The 24860-nt window shown below is 38.9% G+C and overlaps 1 protein-coding gene across 1 annotated transcript in view; it reads right to left on the bottom strand.

Moving 5' to 3' along the window:
* The window catches only part of COL21A1 (collagen type XXI alpha 1 chain), a 103007-nt gene that overhangs the window by 59917 nt on the left and 18230 nt on the right, over positions 1-24860 (bottom strand). Inside the window, exons 6-13 of the mRNA XM_042438383.1 lie at positions 23366-23539; positions 20894-20971; positions 19742-19750; positions 18438-18521; positions 15659-15721; positions 6038-6091; positions 5191-5244; positions 829-882 (exon numbers count right to left, since the gene is read on the bottom strand). Of these exons, the coding sequence (XP_042294317.1) occupies positions 829-882; positions 5191-5244; positions 6038-6091; positions 15659-15721; positions 18438-18521; positions 19742-19750; positions 20894-20971; positions 23366-23539 (570 nt within the window). The remainder of the gene's footprint in view (positions 1-828; positions 883-5190; positions 5245-6037; positions 6092-15658; positions 15722-18437; positions 18522-19741; positions 19751-20893; positions 20972-23365; positions 23540-24860) is intronic.

Consider the following 24860-nt stretch of genomic DNA (forward strand, 5'->3'; position numbering starts at 1 on the left):
AGGCAAACTTGAAACTGACATTAGGCAATAAAACAAAGACTAGAATAGGCCAGTTTCTACTATGGAAAGGGGTACACAGGAGAATACAGTCAGTCCTCCATATCCATAGATCTTTTATCCACAGAATCAACCATCTGCAGCTTGAAAATATTTTTTTTAAAGATATAAATTCCCAACACAAAATCTTGATTTTGCAATTTTATATAAGTCACACAATTTTACTATGCCATTGTGTTTAATGGGACTGGAGCATCCACAGGGAGTCCTGGAACCAAACCCCATCAGATTCAAAGAGCCCAGTGTAGTCCCCTTAGCATTGTATCACAGCCTCTTTAATGAAACCTGGAGCTCACCTAATTTCAAAGAAAAGACAGTCATGTTGCACAAAACTGCCACCTTAGCAGGCACAGTTGTCTTTTTATACCGCTTGACAATGGCTGACATCTTGCTGAATTACAATGACATACAAAGGTTCCTGGAGGTCCCTGAAGATGTGTGTCCAGCTATAGGAAAACATCTGGATGCTTGTCCGCTGTCAACACACACACTCCAATGACCAAGAAATGGCCAGGTTTGTGAGGAAGGGCTGCAGCTAAGAAAAGGAAGAGGGGTTGGATAGGAGATGTCTTGTAGCTATGTCACTCAGTACAGGACTGCAGCCACTATTTCAAAATGCTCTTGAAAATAGAAGGAAGTAACTGGACTAGCTGTGATTCCAACTAGAACTTTCATTTTGGATGGGGTACTCAGTACCATTTTTGCTCTTGAAAAATCCCTTGATACTTCTTAACATCCTACCCATTGTTACAAGAAGCATTTGGTTTGAACCTTAGATGCCGGCATCCCATGTAATCCAGGGAAACCTGGAAGTCCATGTTCACCCTAAAAAAAAAGCAAAAGAAAACCATGGGAAAGTACATAAGACAACAAAAAAATGAGCAATATGAAGTTTTTACCTGTTAAAGAAAATGAAGTTCTATTCTCCCTATGCTCAACATAGGGGGTAAAAAAATGCTGTGGCTCTGGTGGCCAATGTTCTGCCCTTAAGATTCCCTAGGGGCTATACAGACTGCCAACAATGCCAAAAAGTGCACCAAAAAAGCCAGAAGTAATTGAAAATATATTAGGGAAAGCAAGAGCCATCTGAGATATACTCAAAAGAAGAACTACTGCTGCTGGATGCTTCCCAGGGATGCACCATATTACAGTATATTCAACTGTAAGTCAACTTCATGTATAAATCGAGGGCAGGTTTTGGGGCCAAAATTATGGATTTTACCATGACCTGTGGATAAGTCGAGAGGAAAACTTGGAGGCTTCTTCAGTGTGTGTATATGTGCGCACAGCAAGAAAGACTTTAATTGAGGCTCTTTGCGTCAGTGTTTCAACTTTGCTTTCACTTGGCCTGGGTGGGAGAGGGACTTGGTTTGTTGGTTTAATAGGAAATTAGCAATCAATCACTCAGGACTCTTTCTGCTTGTCTCAAAAGAAACTCTTTTCTCACCACATGGGGAAATCTGAAAGAGCTGCTATCACCTTACCATATTAACCCAGAAATATGTTGACCTGGGATTTTGGGGTCAGTTTTTGGGCATACATCTTTAGACTTATAAAAAAGTATTGATGGTAATTCACTTGGGGAGTGGAACTGAGGAAGTGGCATACAAAATCAGATACAAAGTCCAGTGCTCTGGCTAAAAATTCAACATGGGCTCAAATATCTGCCAGACATGCCTCTCAGCAATAAGAAGTCTGCCAAGAATGAGCTATCTGGAATACACAGACACACAGAGGCCAAAACTCTCCAGGATTCAGCTTGCCCTTTCTTTGCTGGCACCATCAATATTCTAAGCTCAGAGAGGCAGCCACATCCACTGTTCCTTATGGCCATATTGAAGACAATGTAAATAGTGTAGGCACTATCTATTTACAATTGGTATATACTATAAGCAACTGACAATTAAAACAATCAAATTAGTATATATTTGTATGAAGTTGTCCACAGAGAAAATTTATTGGGAAGCACTTTGTAGGATTTTGGCTTTTCTACTGTTTATTGTCATCACCAGAGATTAAACTGCACATAAATGTGTATTAAACTGCTGATAATTTATTTCTAAGTTCATCTTGACCTGTTGCACAGCAAGACAGATGAATCATATCTTCCCACCACCTGAAGTGAAGTGAACCTTTAGAAAGCTGAACCGGCATCATCAAACATAATTATAAGTCAGTGTCTGGGCAATAAATTCCAATACAACTTTCCATGGTTTTATTCCCATCCCTTGAAACACATTGCAAAAGAGTCCCCAAATCCATTGCTACTAAGCTTGAACAGCCATCATACATTTTAGTTTGACAAAAAGTTATGAAACCTTTCAAGAAGCCTGAAATTAGCATTTTTCTTCACCATCATAATTACAGGGAACAGTGTGAGCACACAGCCTTCTCCTTTCAAACATAAGTTCAAGTTTAGCCTCAGCCATGAATTTGTCTAGTTATGGCAAAGTTTTCCCTCCCTTCAAAGAGAATGAAGAATTTAAACATCTATTTTGAAAGTTTGCTGCACGACTTGTAAAGCTCATGGAGAGATCTTTGTGAACACTGATTTTCAGTTCATTCACTATAAATATTGGGGACATTTCTGGGTTCCCTTTTCCTCTATACTTGTGGGGCTGCCTTTGAAATTACAGAGAACAGAAAACTGTGCACTCACTAAGATCTCTCTGTACACACTGAGGAGTGCACAATGAGAAAAACCTGTTTTGGAAACGTTAAGAATGTTATAGGAAAGGATGATTAGTAAAAGGATGCTGTGCCACCCAAAAGGATGCTATGTCACATGAATAATACCGTATATTCCGGCGTATAAGACGACCAGGCGTATAAGACGACCCCTAATTTTACAACTTAAAATAGAGTGTTTGGGATATACTCACCGTATAAGACTACCCCTCTCTTCCACAATAAGTTAGAAAGGAGCTGAAGGCACACAACAACAGTAGCAGCAGCGGCAGAGGAGAAAGAGGGGGGAGGAGAAAAAAGGAGAAGGAGAAAGAAGAAAAGGAGGAGAAAGAAGAAGAAGAATAGGAAAAAGAGGATAAAAAGAAGAGGAGGAGGAGGAAGAGGGAAAGAAGAGAAAGAGGTGGAGAAAGAATAAGAGGGGAAGAAAAAGTAGAGGAGGAGGAGGAGAAAGAAGAAGAGGGGAAGAGGAGGAGAAAGAGGAAGGCCCCGGCTAGCTGGCTGCCTTCTCCCGAGTCAGGGGAGCCGCAAGCTCTCTTTAGGACTCAACCAGCTGGCTTGGCCTTCTGATAATGTCCCTAGAGTTGGAAGAGACCCCCAAGGACCATCCAGTCCAACCCCCTTCTTCTGCCATGCAGGAAATCACAAACAAAGCTAAAAAGTCGTCTTGTACGCTGGAAAATACGGTACATTTCAGAAAGTGTTGAATTTGCCCCCCCACTATACATGATGATGAAGGACAACCATTGCTGTTGTTGTTGTGTCCAAGTCATTTCCAACTCATGGCAACACTGAAGCAAATCTATCACAGGATTCTCTGGGAAAGATTTGCCACTGCTTTTCTCTGAAGCTGGGAGAGTGTGACTTCCCCAGGTCACCTAGTGAATTTTCATTGCTGAGCAGGTTTTTGAATCCTGATCTCCCTAGTCCAACACTCAAAGCACTACACAATGCTGGCTAATTATGATACAATATTATGTATGACTTTGCCATCATCACCCAATGGATTTGAACCCTGGTTTCCAGAGTTGTAATCCAACACTCAAGCCACTACTGGCTACAACTTTATTATCAGAGAGGAACCTACAGAACAACAACACATGAGATATATGGATACTCATGTAGGAGAAGCTGGAACCATAGGGAACATCCTCATGATTTTTCATTGCCTAATTCCTTTGAAGGGGAATAGGGACCCAGGCAATCTCCTCAAATAGTGTTGGTTACCATTCTTGATGTGAAGTTCAAAAATGAATCAAGGAACCAATTTCTTTTGATTCCCAAGCCAGATGGCACTGAGTTGTAGGCAAGGCTCCTTCACCTTTCAATGTATCTGGGAGACTCTCCTAGATACAAATTAGCTAACCAAATAATTGCACCCTGCCACTACAGCAATACAAACAAATCTGGCCTCATTACCTAAAGAAGAAAGCACAAGCTTCAGATTCCCAAGTTAAATGTCAGAACCTTCCACAGAAAGAAGCAGGGAGCATGCATGAGCACACAAACGAGCCAACATTCCTCTTCATGACTCTCCTGCCTCTTGCTGAGATGAGTGCTATTTTGCACACATGCAAAATAATATTTTAAAAGCCACCTGAAGCCCATTTGAAAAGAACATATATCCTCCTGGGTGTGGACATGACTATACCTTACATACCAACATACTAATTTCTACCAGGCCTAATTTATAAAGATCTTTTTTAAATGTACTCAAAAATACCCAAACACAGATGTAACTATCTCTTTCAATATGCTTAAATATCTAATATCCATAGAAAGATGTGCAGCATAGAAAGAAACAAAGAAATAATGGGTAGCTCGTACAATGGTAAAAGATGGCATTATTTTGAAAGCAAGGACAATCATTTTTAGAGCTAAAAAGCAAATAAGACAGTAGGAAGTCATAACAGGAAGCATTGTTATCTATAGGGAGCTGGGGATGTTTAGCCTGGAGAAGAGAAGGTTAAGAGGTGATATGATAGCCCTGTTTAAATATTTGAAGGGATGTCATATTGAGGAGGGAGCAAGCTTGTTTTCTGCTGCTCCACAGACTAGGACCTGGGTCGATGGATGCAAGCTCCAGGAAAAGAGATTCCACCTCAACATTAGGAGGAACCTCCTGACAGTAAGGGCTGTTCGACAGTGGAACACACTCCCTTGGAGTCTCCTTCCTTGCAGGTCTTTAAGCAGAGGCTGGATGGCCATCTGTCGGGGGATGCTTTGATTGAGATTTCCTGCATGGCAGGGGGCTGGACTGGATTGCCCTTGTGGTCTCTTCCAACTCTATGATTCTATGATTCTATATAAAGGTCATTACACACACACACACTCTCTCTCTCTCTCTCTCTAACCAGAAAACATCAATTTCACCCAAAAGAACTTTTCAAATATTTATTTGTCAGTGCTTTGTACATAAACAGGAATTGCAATTATTAAAGGTCTTACCTTTGCCCCATCTGACCCAGGTTCACCTTTAATGCCAGGAAGCCCACGGGGTCCCTAATAAAGAATTAGTAATTATTAGAACTTTTATTGAGGACTGAGATTGACTCCACCAAGAAAAATAGCAAGAACTCAGAAGCATAGTGGTAGTCTCCTCTACAGCATTCTCCTATACAAGTGTGAACAGCCAAGTGGGGTGAGCACTTCTTAGTTACTGAAGTAGGCCTATCACATAGATTAGTTGGTACCAAGCAAGCACAGATCAAGTAATAAATAAACTTGGTTGGTTCAGACTTATTTCTTGAAATATAATGCTTTTGACTATCCCTGCGAAGAAAATAGTTTCTTCCTCCACAGTTAACCAGGCTGAAGCCCCTTTCTTCCATTTGTTTTCCAGCCTAAACATATCATGAAAGTTTTTAGAGGTAAGGAAAGGCCTATATAAGATATAATCAGGAGCAGAAATCTTTGTTCCCATTCTGGGCAAAGGAAGTGTGCTGTCCACCCAAAGAACTGCTAGCCTGCAGGGCAGCACCTTGGTGCCTTTTAGAAATTAGATCAACTAAGACTGCAAGGATTTCAATATCCATAAATTGACAGGCAAGTGAGCTTTCTTTGCCTTTGTCATTTATATTTTGCACGTACACACTAGTCTTGCACAATCAATAAGTTGTATTAATGTTATTTTCTTACAAAGTGACTATCTTACACATTAAACTGGTTTGACTGGAGCCTGAGTGGATCAGGCCTTCATGTTTATTAAAACTTTTTTATGATTCCCCCCCTCATTTATACTTGAAATAATCACTACGCAAGGAGTTCCTAAAATTTTAAATGGTAATGAACTTACTTGAATCCCAGGGGTCCCTGGAATACCTGGAGTTCCTGCTATTCCTTGATAGCCCTAAGAAGAGAAATCCAAACATTATGCCAAAGTATACAAATGTTATGCATTTGTAGCTCAGTCCTAATGTATGGATGCAGCTGAACCAAATGAACAGGATGGGATGTAGCAAACTGTATAAGTAGAGCCATTCTAAATATGATATAATGTCAGTATCAGCAATAGAGACTTCAAAATAACCTTTTGAAGAATCAGTCTATAAGCCACAAAACAGGTTCAAGAGAGATTCATGAAAGTACATTTTAATTATATATTGTATTCATACAGTTCCTTATTACAAAGACAACCAAGGCAGTGTGCAGCAAAACTAAACCGTAAAACAGCAACAGCAACACCAACAAAAGTAATAACGTATTAAAACTATAAACAATAAAAACTACTTTATAGTGATTTTCTTTCTATGCATTCAATCAAATAAGTTCTATCAACTGACTTAAATTTAGTTTAGCTGCTCTGAGTAACCAGACAAAACCCAAACCAGATGGAGGCTACCATACAGAAGCAGCTGTTCAAGTTGCTCATTTTAATGATTAATCTGTCAGTTTATGTATTTTTCTTCAAAGATTGTTTATATTCCTTAAAGGTCCAAAATAAATAAATGTGTGTGTGCTTCTATTTTTTGGTATAACTTGTTTTTCCCCTTGTACTGCTGTGTAATAGGAGGCTCCACACAATGACTTCTGTGACCTTCATGTACTGTGGATTTCAAAATGTGAACATTTTGAATTATGGTGGTGATAGGGAAGCTGCAGCCTGATTTCCGCTGGGACATGGAGAAGTGTATTCTACTGCTCTCCCCTTACCACTGCATTCTATCCAATAACTGGGACTATTGTGTCGGCAGCCAGATTTCTCATCACAGAGCAAATTTATTATTAGAAATGATTTATAGTACATTTTTACTTATATCATGATTGGCACAGAGAGCATTTTCCCAACCCACAACTACTTTAACTTTACAAGTTATTTGGAATGTACACATCATCATTATTCAGGAGAGGCCCTTCTCTCCATCCCACCACCATCACAAGCGTGGTTGGTGGGGACACAAGAGAGGGCTTTTTCCGTGGCTGCCCCTAGACTCTGGAATTCCCTGCTCAGGGAGGCCAGAATGGCTCCTTCCTTGTCATCCTTTCAGGACCCCCTGTGCATACCAAAATCCATGAATGCTGAAGTCCTATTGTAAACAATGGTGCAGCACAATAGTGCCCCTTATATAAAATGGCAAAATCAAGGTTTGCTTTTGTGTGTGTGTGTGTGTGTGTGTGTGAATATTTTTGAACCATCGTTGTTGGATCCATGGATGCAGAATCCATGGATATGGAGGACCAACTGTAATAACGTTTTCCGAAAACAATTCACTGTTTTTCTACTTTCCATTTCAATGAATGTTTTCAAGAAAAAAGCTTAAAACAGATGCAAAATGTGTATACAGTCACCCTCCATATCTATGGATTCTACATCCACAGATTCAACCATCTACAGCTTAAAAATATATATATTTTTAAAAATAATAATAAAAACCTTGATTTTTCTATTTTATACAAGGGTCACCAATTTCCTACACCACTGCATATGATGGGAATTAAGCACCCATAGATTTTGGTATTAAGGGGTTCTCAAACCAAACCTCAGCAGATAATAAAGGCCCACTCTATTATATATGCAAGCACCACCTTCTCACAAATATAAGCCCTGACACTCTATCTGGTACCTGTAACAAAAATGCTGACTTCCATGACAAGTGAGACTGTAAAGCTGTTCCTGCTTTAAAGAACTATCCATGTTGCTGAACCATATCCCCCTGGCATATTCAGCACCTTAGATACCTCTACTAATGTTCAAATTAAACCAGGAGCAGATTTCCCATTCTCTAGATAAGGGTGTCACCAGTCACTGCTGTGTCACACAAAACATGTATAGCACAATGATTCCATTTCAATAGTCATAGTTCCATCAAATGGAATTCTAGGGTTTTCAGTTTAGGGACTGGGTGTTCTCTAGTGTCTCTGACCAAACTACAAGTCTCAGGATGTAGCCATGGCAGTTAAAGTGGAATCATAGTGCTACCTTATTCTAATGTAAAAGGGCCCCAAAAAATAGATGAGCAAGACAGACACTAGTAACCTATAGGCTGAAAGCAGGTACACTTACCCACCACGCAATGCCTATAATATTTATTAGAAAAAAGCATTGGCAACTACTACCAGTACTAAATTAATAGAAAATGCAAAAGGCTCTCATTCTCTAAATCAGTTCCTTGATTGCAGATGGACACTCAAGCTCTGTTATGTATCAGAGTCACTGGCAACACATAAGACATAGATGTGAGATACACTATTCTTCTGTATTAAGGATTTGGATCTATTATCATCCCCAATTCTATACGTATATAAACTTTAGCATGGATTAGCATCTCCAATTCTGATGTTTGGGTGGAATGGGGAGGACCTAGTTCTAAAGAGATGAAATGTTTTGATAACAGTGTCTTTAGAAAGAGAAATGTGATGACACTGTTCAATGCAGATAAAGAGTACAGTAAGCGAATCTTAAGAACTATGCTTTTAATGTCTACTTAAGAAAGGAAATTACATGTTTTCTAGGACAGTATCTTCTTAGGTAGGGATCACTAAAACAATCGCAAGGCACAGCCCATAGTGTGATAGAAAGATAGGAAGATGGCCATATCAGTGAAAAAAATATTATCACTCATTAGACAAAGAAAATAAATTGCTTTTTAAAAACCTTAGCCTTTTGTAAAAAAATGCTATTAGTGAATCTGGCTTTTATGCAGAGTACATTGTGTAAGAAAGATTCATCTTTAGGTCATGAACAATAAGAAAAGCACAAAACTGCTGGACAGAAAATCAGTAACAATATCTTGCAGCTTTTTTGTTAAAGGAAATGCTGGCACAACCAGAAAAAAGTACTTTATTAGGTGAGATATTTGATATTGTTTTAAGAATGTCAAGAACAATAATCCACGTTTAGAGTTTGCATCTGGATATTTCGGTAAAACCACTTCTGCCAGGTCATTTTAAGTTGCAAACTATTTATTTAACTGGACATTCAGAAGGAAGAATATTTTTTTGAAAAAAATATTCCATTCCATATTGGTGCACATCTCTTTAGGAGATCACATTCTTCATATTTTTAAAAACATCCTCAGTTTGGAAATCTTATTTCACAGCAAACAAATCTGGAATTACACTGTTTCACCTATATTTCCAATGTAGGGGGGGGGGGGAGAAGGGGCAAAAATGAAAAAAAGTACACTGTCCTCTTTTTGTTTCAAAGACCATATCACATTGTCTCTCTGACATACCAAAGAATAATGTGGAATAGAAAAGAACCTTTGAGATTTTATTAACAAGGAATTTGGGCATAACAAATACTGAATTCCATCTATACTGATAAGTCTAGCATCTTTTTCTACTGATGTTACTTTACCAATACATACATTTACTTGTTTATTTAAAACATTTATATGCTGCCTTTTATACTTTATATATTTCAAGGCACATGCTCAACGAAAAGCATCCCAACGCTTCTGCTTAAAATAATGCCCAAAGACAACTCTTCAAATAAAGGTACCAAAACTTGATAAAATGTAACAAAATTTCTATGTAGATGTCATTTTAAAAAAAGAAAAGAAAAGATAAATGCAGTTGTGTAGCTGAGGAGGTGGGGGAGCAGACTGGACTAGAAATCTAGTGCTGGAAGAAGAGTCAACTCTTTTCCCTGTTTATTGTTGTTAACTGAGCTCGCACCGGTCTTGACCCTTGGCAACCATGCTGATGAGACATCTCCAAGACCCCTTGTCCTCCATTGTTGTGCCCAGCTCCTGCAAACTCATACTCATGATTTTTTTAACAGAGTCCATCCATCTAGCATGCGACCTTCCTCTCTTTCTACATCTCTCTACCTTTCCTAGCATTATTGTGTTTTTTTCCCAGTGATTCATGCCTTCTCATGAGGTGTCCAAAGTACAACAGCCTACATTTTGTCATCTTGGCTTCCAGGGAGATTTCTGGCTTGATCTGCTCTAGGACTCATTTGTTTGTCTTTTTAGCTGTCCATGCAACCATCAGCACTCTTCTGCAACACCACATCCTATTTTCTTTCTTAACTGTCCAGCTCTCACATCATATCTGTACCATATGATAAATTATTTCAGAATCACCCTAGACCCGCCATTTATTTTGCATGTGGTGGCATACAGATTCTTATATCACACTCAAAATTACAAAATATCTTATGATATCTGAGGAAAAGGGGATAAATATGATGTTACATGTGTGGACTTCCACTCCTGGCATGGGATTTTCACCTCTTTTCCCTTGCAGTCCCCAAAACTATTCTGGACAGTCCTCCACTCCTTCAGGGAAGACATGAAGACACACAGTGGCTACAGCAGAAAGTTGGAATTCAACCAAATAGCAGCATCCATTCTGCTGGTGGAAGGCACTACTGATATGATACAATGCACTAAGCTGGCATCCAAAGAAAGAAAATTCTCAGGATATAACTTAATGAACAGAAGAAAAGAAAATTATTTCTTTACACCTACTTCCTAATACACACAATGTATTTTACCCTCTGCACAAGTATTCACAATCTTCTCAGCATAGATATTCATACTGAAAATTGCTGCTAACTGCATCAATGGTAATCCAGTTTACATGTTCTTGTTAGTATATATTTATGCCTGTGAAAAGTGAGTTCTGTATGCATGGAAGGAAAATGGTTGTAACTCAATGTTCCATCTTTTTAAAGCTTTACTAGACAGGGCTTTGTGTTTTACTAGACCTACCCACGCAAAACAGTTTCATCAAAAAAGAGATCTAGCATCACACAATGTCTGAGCATGGGGCTTTTTATTACTACATTTTTGTCCATTTTATATGAACTCTAGTTAAAGCAAAATGATATACTCAGAGGAATAATCATTTCTACAACTCAGTTCTTAACCCAAAGGGGGGGAAAATAACAATACTTGGAAGTCAATTCCACTAAGTTCAAAGTGTGCTCAGGACTACAGCCTACAAGCCGTGACTCATAGGATCACTGAGTTCAAGGTGGTTAAGAATGTTTAGGATTGCAGCCTAATGAATGACTCACAGGAGATTCCAGCTTTAAAAACTCACTGAAATCAGGCAATACAATTCTATACATGTTGGGCGGTGGGGGGGGGGAGTCCTTATGAGTTTGTTGGGACTGCTTTCCTCATTACTATGTATAAAATTGCAGCCTAAAACATAAATTTCTACATGGGGTAACAGTGAAGGGGAGGTCCTCAAAATAGGATGCAAAGGCAGTGGGTTTCCATGACAAACTGGGGAAACAAATCCTGATCTCCAGAGTTGTAGTTCAGCACTCAAACACGGGCTTTCGAACATTGGGATATTATTATTCTGATATTACTTCTAAGTTACCTTGATATGATCTGTAACCTTAAAGACAACATACAAAGAGGAGGAGGAGGAGGAGGAGTTCTAAAAGGCGATGCCATTATCTTGTACATGGACTTGCACAGGGGATTAAACAATCAAAACTAGGGTGTTTCTGGATCATCTTTATTTTTTACTCTATAAGAAACTTTGCACAAACATTACATGATCTTAGCATATAGTTTCTGAAATGTGACTTTTTCTTGTTCCATTAAATACTGAAAGGGGCATTGAAATCTAGCCACTGTGATCAAATGCCAAAACAATTATTCATCTAAATGCCAAATATAACTATTAATCTAAGCTTGAAATCAAATTCAGAACAGTAACTCTGTTCTACAATAAATAGCTGAAAATCTCACTAAAGCAATGTAACTTATAACTATCTAGTATGAATGATTTCTGTGAGAAATCTAGTGCTATGCAATGAATTCAATTTGGCTTAATGCTAAGTTAGATGTTGAAGATGATTTCTGCTTTGATCATACTAACTTTAATTTAGTTTTTTTAAAAAAACAACTCTTCACAGTTTCACCACAGATTCTAACCCCCCTCCCTCTTGTTTTCTTAAGTACTTATGTAAAATATCTTTTCCATAGTCAGAAAAATGTTCAGCTTGGTAAATTGTGACTCATCTGAGGAAAATACACAGAAGTGCCAAATTGTAATAGTACAAAAAATGATTTATTTTTTCCTCCATGGTTCATTATGCAGATATTTATACCATTACTAGGAAGTAAGGTCTAAATGCAGAATCAAAACCTACCATGAATACATGAATATCAGCTTTTTAAAATATCAGAAATATAATGCCTTACTTTGCACTGACAAAATGTTATCTTATCACTCTGTGTGTGTGTATGTGTGTGTGTGTGTACCTTCACAATGCCTGCTGACTTTTGGCAACCTTATGAATTTCATAGGATTTTCTTAGGTAAGGAATACTCAGAGGTGATTTTTCTGGTTCCTCCCTCTGAAATGTAGCCCACAGTACTTGGTGTTCTTTGACAGTCTCCCATCGAAGTACAGTGGTACCTCGGGTTACGAAATTAATTCGTTCCGCGGCTAATTTCGTAACCCGAAAAACCTTCGTAAGCCGAATTGCCATAGGCGCTAATGGAAAAAATAGCTCTCTGCTGCCCTCCGGTGGCGGCCTTTCCATTTAAAACAGCGCCGGGGTTTTTTCGTAACCCGAAAAAACCTTCGTAAGCCGAAACAATAAATCCCTATGGGATTTTTTCGTATCCCGAAAAATTCGTAAGCTGGGTAATTCGTATCCCGGGGTACCACTGTACTAACCAGGGCTGATCCTGCTTAGTTTCCAAGATAAGATGGGATCTGGTGTCATTAGGGCATCACTAATTCAACATGTAACATTACATTGCATAGTCATTATTAGAAATATGTTTCCCTTGCTTCTGAAGGAAAAGAAGAAACTGCATAAAGGCAGAAAGCTATGAAAATCATCAAGGTTATATAGTGGTAAAACAGGTGGAATGATCAAATTTATGGCCCTATTCAGCCCTAAAACTTACTACATGACCGTCAGCCAGATATAAATGGAGAAGAGAAGCAAATATTGTATGTTACTTTGAACAACTTGGAGAAAAACCAGGATACAAATGAGTAACGAACAAAGAAACCTATCATTCATTCATTCATTCATTCATTCATTCATTCTAGTGCATAATAATTTATAAAAAGTGCCTGCATCAAAGTAGGACACTAATTTCTTTGTTGGATAAAGAATGTGAAATTTTTGAGAGGTATAAAATGTCTGCTATCACAATGAAGAAGGCAACTGTCCAAACTGAGACCAGTTGGAAGCAGCCTGATTTTGTTCCACTGGAAAAATAAAGTTCCTTCCTAACAAAGTAAGCCAACTGGTACAGAGACCAGACAATGATGATTGCCAGAGTGGGGAAACTTCATAAAATAGACTGGCTGTCCCATTGGTTCCTTGCAATTGTAACTATGGCACAGGTATCCTCTCCCTTTAAGAACTGTTATGGCCATAACCATGGTTTTATATTATTATTTTTATATTGCTGCTGTGCTGACCATAATTAACACTATGCAAGCACCCCGCTCCTATCCTGGGCCTGCAAACCTGCTTCAAACCTTGCTTCATGCTCAGATTAAGAACTTTTCTTAATTTAGTAGGTTTGGCAGCTGCAAAAAGCAGCCCAAGGCGTACATGCAGCCCCAGGTCCATGTTTTTCCACTCTGGTTGTAAAAATTACTCAGTTAGATCCTATAAAGGGATATATAATCTGTACATGTATGAGCTCATACATGTGCTAGAGAAACATGCTTAACAATCTATACATGTGAGGGGGATTCCATGTGATCAGGAGCTCCAATTGGGGAAGGATAGAAAAGTTTGATTTTATGGACTACAACTCTCAGAAACCAATGACAAGGTTGGATGGGTATTCTGTGAGTTGTAGTCCAAACATCTGGCCAATTGTACAGTACTCCTGGCTGCACAAGAATAGCTGTACATGCGACTATGGTGCCTGTAGCTGTGAGCCCCAATAAAAGGTTGAAAACATTTTTTTAAAAAAAAAAATGATCACTGCTTCTACTCACTATTAGTTCTTTGAACATCACTCCAAAATTTCTTATTCAAATTCTTGGACATTCCCACAATTCAATCTTTAGTACGTGGAAATGTGTATTTTTGGTACTATCTTCATAGCAATACTGTGTCAGCATCCAAAGGGAACCACCACAGTAATTTCAACCATCTGTTATGCCTCAGAACATAGCCAAAATGTAGCTAAGCAACCTAAATAAGAAATCTGGACATTTTATAGTAAGTGACATGCAGCTCTCTAAATATTTGGCAATATTCCTAAGATTTATACAATTCCCTGCAAACATTTATCTAAGACTTTCCATACAAAGCATATATAGAACTCAAATGTACTATCAGCATAACCAAAATGTAAGATTCTTACCAGACACAGATTATGAAATGCATAAAAGTCACAAGCAGTGTACATTCCAAGCAAGAACGGATCACCTTAAGTGGCATGAACAGTAATGCCAACCATGTTGCTTAACTTGCAGTTACTTTAAAAAAAAAAAGAGTTCTGGAAACATCTGCAGAATTAAAACAAATTCTCTAAATACATTATAACCAAAGTTAAAAGGAGGAGAATCGTTTCAGGGAAAATCTGAACTTTCTGAAAGTTTCTACTTTTCTATTTCAGCCTTTTCTTAGTTTCCCGCAATTTTAATTACATAGAAAACTAACTCACTTTAACCTTTAGAATCTCTTTTCTCTCATTTCCATGAACTGCAAATGGCTCCTCTACTAATGATAACCATCCATCCTGTCCATATTTTTGCTAGAACTAAAAGAAACAAGATGTGACACAATTGCCCCATTGTGAAATCTCGTTTTATTTAGAACAGGGCTAGAGACCATGCACCTTCAAATCTTGTTGGATTATACTATCAACAGACTTAGCCAGCATACTCAACAGCTGGGAATGGTAGGAATTGTACTCTAACCATGTGTTCTCCAGTCATTTTAGAGACTTCTCTGGCTCTTTTAAAAAAAATCCCTATGTGTCATCCATTAGGACCTATCCAGGTAAAGAATCCAATTGGTTTTCTCTGAGTGATGGGAGGCCTTTTATATTTTAGTCAACAGTTACGTTAAATGGATGGTCAGTGGCATTCTGTGACCAGTGTGCAAGGGTTTGTCAATGAAAAACATTTGCATTCACTCCTAGCTGTACCAAACATCCCACCTTTCATGTTGATATCCAGAATGGCTATTTAGATTATTTAAAATGAGTTGGTTTAGTGGTGCATCATCAGTTACAGTGGGCTTCAAAATCTAGAAGGGTAGTGCAGAGATTACAAATAACTTCATTAAGTATATATTTAAAGAAAAGGGCAGCATTAGGATATTCTTTCTATGCCATGCATTTTAATACAAGGTATGAATTTTGTCAATTCTGCTTCCTAGTTAAATGGAACCACGCATAACTGACTTTATGAATCCAACATAACTATTTGTCAGACATTACTTGTCTTCTCATATAATTTTAAATTCATTTGCAGTAAGATTACTATAGATGACTAAGTTTTTAGTACTCACAGGCTTACCATCTGGACCAGGTTCTCCTGGATAGCCATGATTCCCAGGTTGTCCAGGATCTCCCTAGGGAGAAGTCACAGATGTTAGCACAAAACACAATAAGTAGGGATAACCAATCTAATGTTGCACATATTTTATCCTGCTTTTAACAGTATTGCTGCTGTTCAGAGTTCCATCCTGGAGCATCACCTTGATATTCAGAATCACTGGGGTGAGGGGAAGGTATCAGATGAGGAAAATGAAATGGAAAAACAATACTTCTCCTTCCTGCTCTCTGGATATCTTCTCTAACTGTCATGAAAACTGGTTAAAATCAGTTTAAAGGCTGTTCTATTGCTACAAAGTGTGCGTGTGGGGGGGGGGGATGCCTAACCATCAGGAGACTGATAAAGGATAGAAAGAAGGTGCTTTTTTCTTTTGCTCCTTCCTTGAATAATCTCATATAGTGCTGCTAGATTCACTTTCTTTAACTTTGTTTACCTCTCTCCTTATAAAACAAACTCTGAAACATTTGGCTTCTGTGTGCTGTGAAGCTCTGAATCACAGTGATATGGATTCAATAAGCTTGTTACTCTCCCTATTAAAGGAAGTTCTCCAGTGGACCAGACCATTTAATTTCACCCATGTTCCTTATGGACAAATGAAGCAATCTTGCTTTTGTTTGCCTCCAGTTTGCTTGAAGCAGCTTTGGAGAGGCATAGGTCCAAACCAATTGACACCTCTTGCTTTTGTTTGTGTCTTGACATAGGACCACATGAGGTGTGATGCTAACTGTGCACATACATTTTAAGGTGTACATTTTCCAAGATGTAATCAGAAACTTTAGTGGGGCTCAAGTAGCAGTGGGGCCATAGGATGGGGGTGGGGGAGGGAGATAAACAATTCTCAGCCTGTTATTTTACCAGGAAAAATCACACTTATACACACAATTCAAAGGTACTCTTTTCATGTTAAGAGTAGCTTTGATTCCCTCAAAATGGGGAAAGAGTTAAACCCTGTGGCTTAAGCACACATACACACATCAAACACCTGGATTCTGCCTTTCTTTTAAGTACACATTGACTGCACCTCTAGTCTGACTTGGTCTCACAGGTTCTGTGATCCATGCCCATATGCAGGTGAATGGATTTATTCATTATGCTTCCACATTTTGACACTCCAACAGGACTATCCTTCTCACTAGGCAGGTGAAGCAAACAACAGATGAAGAGGGGCAGAGAAGGAAGTGTTGGACTGATAAGAGTGCATGTGCCAAGCAGTCTGCTATCCTGCAGTGCTCAGACATGGCACAGGATGCTATCCTTTTGAAGTGAGATTCAGTTGCAAGCCCAATCAGTTATTAGGAGTGGAATTGGTAGGAAGGAGTGCATATTGTCCTTTTCCTGAAGCAGTAAAACATCTAGAGCCAGTCCTGAACTTCAGGAAATTACACTTTCACAGCTCTAAACCCTTGGAGGTAAGCCTAGAGACATTTTATGTAAAAGCTGGTCCATACAATCAAATCCTTAATCTCCCACTAGGGTAACTCCTCACTGACTGTTATTGCTGTTTTCATCAGATATGGCCTTATGCATGGTATTTAAAAAGTTACAGACTTTTATAATATCCATAACTAAATAAAAACACTTTGAACTGGTTGATTGGAGACTCAGAAGGTTGGTTAACTTGAGATCTTTGCCTTGGGAAGCATATAAGGTGTTACAACTTTGTAGTGGAATATGTGGTGCCAAATGAAAGACAACAAATTTGGTCACCTGCCAAGTGTTACAAATGTAGGACCCAGAATCTGGGCAAAGTTGCCTAATCTTAATTTTGAAGCTACATTAAGTCTTGGTGCCATGCTAAATGAAGAGAAATTGCTTGTAGAAATTTATTCATGCATTGGATTTTAATTGCTATGTTTTAAATCAAACATAATAATAACAAGCCAGGTTATTTATTTATTTATTTAGACATCAGTTTATTTCAAAGATGGGCATCTAGGTCAGGGTGGGTGTTTCAAAAAAAGAATCAGGGCCACATGTGGGCTACAGACCTTACAGAGAGAGAGAGAGAGAGAGAGTGTGTTTAGCAACAATTAGCAACAATAGAACAATAAAAGTGAAGGGTGGATAGGAACAACAACATAACAAACGTTCCCAATAGGCAAAGAAATCTCTACAGTGACCTCACTGATTATTCAGACCTCACTTGAGTTCAGTTTCCAAGAACACTGCCACTAGATGTTGTATTAGACATTAAAAAAAATAAAACCATAGGGCTTCTTGGCTATCCTAATCATTAGTTTGTGGTGCCCATCCCAAAGTACAGTGCGCCCGCGCCATACGCGGGTGCGCCATACGCAGCCTTGAGCATACACGCTCAAGCCGCGGGGTGTGCGCGGGGCAGAAGGGGCGGCGCGTCCCATTCAATTGAATGGGCGCGTGTGCCTGTTGCGCTCCGCGCGCGCCCGCACCACCGCCGCACACGAGAGCATAGGCGGAATTCGCCTTACACGGAGGGATCCGGAACGGATCCCCCGCGTAAGGCGAGGACGGACTGTAACTTCAGATTACATTGACTAATTATCGTGGCAAAATGAAATCTGATGCTTAGTACTTAGTTTATAGAACCCCCAGTTCCAGATATTTTGCACTATTCCTGTATAAAAATTTGAATTGGCTGAGAGTCGATGGACATGTGTTTTGAACTACTGTTCTTGGTTTAACATATTTTGTATTCAACTCACAGTTAGATTCAAGCAAAACACCTGCACATTAAAAATGAACTCAGTACTCACTTTGGGTCCTGGTGGTCCTTGTTTCCCTGGAGGACAAATACAAGGAGGTGGTGTGGATCCTACATCGCTAGGTCCATTCATGCACTACCAAAAACAAAAGTTCTTTTCAGACATAGATACAAAAATAACATTAAATTTATTAATGACTTACTCAACAAGATTCTACACCTTGAAAATACCACAGCAGCCAAAAAGCGGTCATGACTGTGATTTCACAAACCCAACACATTAATGAAATAAGAAAGTGGCTCCATTTTCAAGTTGAATATATATGTCCTAAGTCAGTAGTTACCATAGTGTATTCCATGATATATTAAAGAGTCTGAATGTCTACGATTCCTTGGAGACTACATACCCATCCACAGAAGAGGCTACTTACAGTCTCTGCAAATTCCATATTGTCTTTTGCATTGTTACAATCAGCTATTTGGGGGTAGAGGAGAATGATTCTGATCTGTGCTTAAATTAAATGAAATTGGATCCTGTAGAACAAGTCGAGGAAATTGTTCCATTTGTTGCCCGGATTTGCAGGCCCGAGGGCTCTACCAAACAACTACCCCACACAGAAAACACACACATTTTTTATGCTCAAAAAGGAGAATTGGAAGAAACGTGGAATATAAATCCCATGTATAAATAACTGAATAAAGCATGCTTTCCTGTCAGAAGATCCTAGATCCAGCACTTGGCATTTTCAGATAATAATAAAAAGATCAGGTAGCAGTATGATTGGAAAGACATCTGTAAGAGCTGTTGGGAGCAGCTTCTGGTCAGATTAGGCCAGCAATGGAAAACGTGTGGTTCTCCAGATGCTGCTGGAGTCCACCTCCCACTATCTCTCAATTACTGGCTACCCTGACTAGCACTAATAGAAGTTGCAGTTCAACAACATCTCACAGAGAAACTTGAGAAATATTTCTAGTGAACTGTGCCTATATTTTACCTCCAGTTAATATAATTAATATAACTTCATTTCAGGATGAGATCTCAATGCCACTACCCATATAAACCTATTTTAATTCTAAGTGGAGCATAATTAACATACCAAATTTATTCCAACAGTAAACAGCTAAAAAAGAAGAAGAAGAAGCGCGGGGGGGGGGGATTCATAGTATTAGTCACTTTATAAAGAAAATAATTTCTAAGTTCAGAGCCAGGATCTGACACCACTGCAAAAATGGTCTGGCAAAAAGACCCTAGTTCAAACAAACAGCTTTCTCACCTGATGGAATAATGGTGAATTAACTATTAATATTAAAACACTACCTTTAATGTCAGTATGAACAGGCAAGATTTTTGCCTACCTCACCATTCTGGAATGAAAAGAACAAACATGTTAGAAAGGTCATCAAATGTGCATTAAAACCATAAACAGATACTGTACAAAAATCTATATTTATTTATTATTATTTATTGATTGTGCTTATATCCTATCTTGGGATCCAATGTAGCTTTATACACCTACACACCATATCCTCCAGAGTTTTAGAGAAGAAAAGGAAGACGCTTGTTGTCAAGCAATATCAGAGTATAGTCAAGCTGGCAACATGGGGCAAATCGGACAAGTGGCTTGGACCCTTGGCCTGATGCATGAGGCAAAGCAGACTAGTGGCCTGGAACAATGAGTCCCTTGGCTGGCTGCTGCAGTGGTCAAAAATGGGCTGCCAGCAGGGAGTGTTTTTTTATTGCTGGGTTTGGGCCACCTTAGGTGGTCTCAGTACAGCTTCCAGCCGATCCAGGGATGTACACCATCTGCACGGCACACCCTTGAAGTGGATGGAAGCTGTTCTTTCTTGCCCATCTGTTTTGGGCCACTACCATGGACAAAGACGCAACCTAGGAGAGGCTGCAGCAGTTTGGTTTTGCCTATTGGGAAGAGCAAGATTTTCCCCCTCCTTTCTTTTACCACCTGCTGACTTAACAGTGCAAATTACTTGTACACTTTGAATTCAGTTTGCAGCAACTGAAGTAAGCTGAGGACAGAGGGGGGAAGGGGAGGATGAGAAATTGGGACATTTGAAAAGCAAATAGGACAATAGTAAATTAATCAGGACTGACTCTGCCACACCAGGACAGCTGGAAGGTATGACACACAGATGCACAACTCCTTTTTCTGCACCATTTAGTCAGCCTAAGTCAATGTTATTAATTTGTGGTTCATATTTTGCTGGAATTATTTGTAACATATATTGAAAAAAATCTCTAACAACTAACTCCCTTTGCTAGCTCAGGGGTGACTTATTACATCTGGAGAAATATCCATTCCAGGCATGCTTTGTAATTGCTAGTACAATAAATTTTCAAATTTCATAGACAGATTCTTTATCATAACACAACTGTAGAAAAATGTTGTTTAAAAAGAAAAGAAGGGCTTTATAGGACATCTCTCCTCTCCACTATTAAATTTTATTTAGAAATATCCCAAAAACTTCATAGAGTTTCCCCATCATACTCACAAAGCCAGGTATCTCACAGGCTGTTTCTCGATTGTTTTGTTCAGGGTCACAGTAGATCCTTAGCTTTTGGACATCAAACTGAAATGCAGATATGATAAATCTCATTACATAATTATTTCTGATGGTCTTTATCACAGCATTTTCATATGAGAAGAAAGATGCCCAATTGTCCTTTCAGCAACTGAGAACAGCTAAACAAGCAACAGACCTTCCATCTGTATACTAATAGCAATATAAAAATCCTGCCAAGACAGACAAATAACCTATGGTTTGATGCTGGTAAGAAACAAGACAGAGAGACACAAGCCAGAGTTCTATGCCTGGATGTCACAGTAGATATGTTCAGCGATTCCTACTTATAGCAAAAGCAATCAGGCAGCATGTACCCACATACTGCCTTATTCACAATAAACCAAAATTTGAAAGCACTTATAATATTTGTCTTAAAAGTAGATTGCAAGTTTAGTAAGAAATAAATTAACTCAAGTATTGGAAAAGCCATGAACAGAGGAAAAACTAATTAAGATTACTCTGGAAACAGGTTTACCTGGTAGGGCAGTTACAGACTTTTTGTTAAGCAAAGTTTCGTTTAGCACTCTTCCACATTTTAAGCATCTTACTGCCAGTCTTGAGGTGGCTTATAAGAACAACTCCTGGAGCTAACCGATCAGGTCTGAAACTAACAGCTTAGTAAACAACTTTTTATACTAACCTGAGAAATAACATGATAAGAATCCTTATAACAACCTCTGCTAGCTAATTTTGCAGTTCAATGAGAGGAAATACACCTAGACTCCTCCTTCCATGTAATGTGTAGCTACTATTCAATTCCCAAACAATTATTGCTAGGCTATGCTGGGCTATGGTGATCTAATGAATTAAAAACAGTCATCCAGGTTCTCATGCACATCCCTGCTCCCTCAGATTGTTTAATTGAGGTATCCCAAGAACAAAATGTAGAACTTTCCTCATGCAAAATCTATGCTCTCCTATTGAGCTATGGTGCTCCTATAATACAAAAATTTTAAGGATATATATGCTGCCTTAATAAGGATCTGACTTGGTTGACTGCAGTGTGAATACTCTAGCTATGTTCTTCCCCCACCATCCTGCCCTAGTATCTTTCCTATTATAAAATGTATACTGTAAATTTGTACATCTCTGCCAGTACATTGGGTAGTGGTGGCTAAGCCAATGGACTTCATGTGTATTAATGTTCCTCAAGATTTTGTGCTTCAGGTGATCCAAAGTGAGTCAATCACAATGTTTGTCTTTGTTAACACTGGTTTACAGCATGGTTATGTAATTTGATTTTAAAAAAAATAATTAAAAACTAGAAACAATATCCGTAATCATTTGGAACATCTTACACTGTATAACCCATTCCTCTATTACTAAAGAATGATTTGTACAGTACACACTATGCTTATCTCTATGGCAAAATGCAAATGTACGCTGAAAGTGCTGAGTGTTCTTCAAAGAAATATATAAAACACAAAAACAACAGTTTACACGTTAGTTTTGGCAGTTTACAACAATGCATCTAAAATTACATTTTTGAAGTATGATGTCAGCAGTACATAAGAAACAGAAGAGCACCAAAGTTCACATGCTGTGTCCTCAGTACTACCACAAAGGCCAATGACTGAAAAGTAGAACAGCTGCTTTACAATCCTGATATTCCCTTTGTAGAAATAATACATACCAATTATTCCATTTTATAAAACCTTTGCAGAAAATTATTTCAATTTTATAGGGGGAGGGTTAGCTCTGGCTCCTTGACCATCCTCCACACCTTGGATGTATCTTGAGAGGCATCTAATGTTGGGGGAGGGGGGCACCAAGGAGAAAAGGAAGAAGGGGCTGCTTTAAACCAGAACCCAGATCCCAATAATTGTCTCCAATCTTGGTTTTTATGGAGCTCCAGTGGCCAAATGGGCAGAGGGAAGCCTCGCCTAGGAGAACAAAGTGGCAGCAGTGGGAGAGATCTCTTGGCAGCATTTGGAGCCATTGGGGCAGGGTTCCCACGTGGAGCCTGGAAGGAGAGCGTTCAGGGAGAGCGTTATCTGGTCAGCCTTCCTCTGGTGAGTCTCTTTTATGCTCATATGGTTACTATTTTACCATATTGCCCCGCCTATAAGTCTACCTAGGATTTTGGAGTCCATTTTGGGGCATAAATTTCTTGACTTATAGTCGAGTAAGTATGGTATGCCAAAATGTGATTGCCTGAACCAGAAAGTGTACACTGAAGGAGAAAGAATATTAAGAGAGGCAAACATTCATATGGTGGTGGGTGGTGGTAATGATGGTGATCATGATAATATAGTGGATAACAACTAAATTGGGAACTATATTTTGCTAAATTGAATGGAACCTGTTCCAAGGAAATCATGCTCAGGATCAGGCTGCCAGCCTCAGGTTGGGCAGGTGTAGCTGTCTTTTGCAAAGGAAGCATTCTGAACAGAATCATACCTGTACAGTCTCATCTTTCCCAGAATATTTTCCTATTTGAGTCACTCCGCTAATATAGATCCCTAAAACAGGATTCAATGGCTTCACTTCTGTTTCTTGATCATCTATGTATAACGTTACATCTTCTTCTGTTACTAAGAGACGAATTTGATGCCAGCTTTCATCAAACAACATCTGGGGAGGGGAGAAATGAAAAAGTACTGTAAACCTATACGCATATAATTCATGTTGCTAAGACAAAAGACATTAAATTAACTGATTTCAAATATACTTGCTGCCATCAATCTAAATTAATATTACATCCAGTAAGATAGGGAGCAAAGTGATTCCCCGCCTCCACAATTATTGCCTGTAAACTATAAACACACCAAGATTCATTTCTACAGTTTGTGGCTTCTGGGAGAAAGTTACTAAGGTATTACGAGGGCCTAAAGCCAGGCTTTAGTTGTTATTACTGTATATCCACTGAATGAATTACTACATGATAAACCTATGCTTGGACCAAGCATGGTGTAACTAATCTTGCCAAGAAAACCTTATGAAACAACTTGAAGGTACAAACCAACAACAAAGCCTGTATTTATGCAAATCACATTGATTCAATAGCACTGTTCTTGCTGGGACTAGCAATAGGGTTGCTATGTTATGAAGCCATTGTTTATTTGTTTGGGTAGTTATATCTCATTTTTTAGGCTAAAGGAATGCTCAAGTAGCACAGATTTTTAATATATATATGGAAAAGACAAGCAGAAATGCATTTCTGAATAAAGCAACAGGAAGCCAGAATATGACAACCTAAATTGATACCACTTTGGAAATTGCAAAAGTGCTGTCTGAGGAAAAAGCATAGATAATACTAAAATCACATCATTCTGTCTTAAGACTTGATGCCTTTCAAAGGAAAACATGCCAAACTTTACATGGCATGCCATTCAAAACTGACAAATACCATGAGGATTTTGTACTCATATATTTATCCTCAAGAATGTGCTCAATGTGTACTCAAGGACTAAAGGTAAATCACTGCTGATCCTTAGTTATGAGAGTGGTGAAGCACTCTCTTTGCACCAAAATGCACAGTTTAGTTATAAACATTTCAATCCATGAGTGAAGTGGAAGTGGAACCATTGTCATGAAACTCACTGGATAACCATGGGCCATTTGCTCTCTCTCATCATAATCAAACTCACATGATGGAGGGGCAAAGCAGATAGGCCAGCGACCACGGTGACTGGATGGTCCACTCTGAAAGCAGGCCACTAATGCAGTCCCAAATGGGCTGCTGGCAAGGACTGGACTTTTGCTGTTCCTTTTGCCGGTGGCTTCAGACCACCTTTGGCAGCCTCAGCGCAGCTTCCAGATGCATCAGGAGCATATGTCATCTGCACACCACACCCCCAAAGTGGCCAGACGCCGCATCTTTCAGGCCATCTGTTTTGGGCCCATGAAGATGAAGTGGGGAGGAAAATGAACTGGGGAGGAAGAGGGCCATGAG

The sequence above is a fragment of the Sceloporus undulatus genome, chromosome 1, assembly GCF_019175285.1.
Source record: "Sceloporus undulatus isolate JIND9_A2432 ecotype Alabama chromosome 1, SceUnd_v1.1, whole genome shotgun sequence".
In the NCBI taxonomy this organism is placed as follows: Eukaryota; Metazoa; Chordata; class Lepidosauria; order Squamata; family Phrynosomatidae; genus Sceloporus; species Sceloporus undulatus.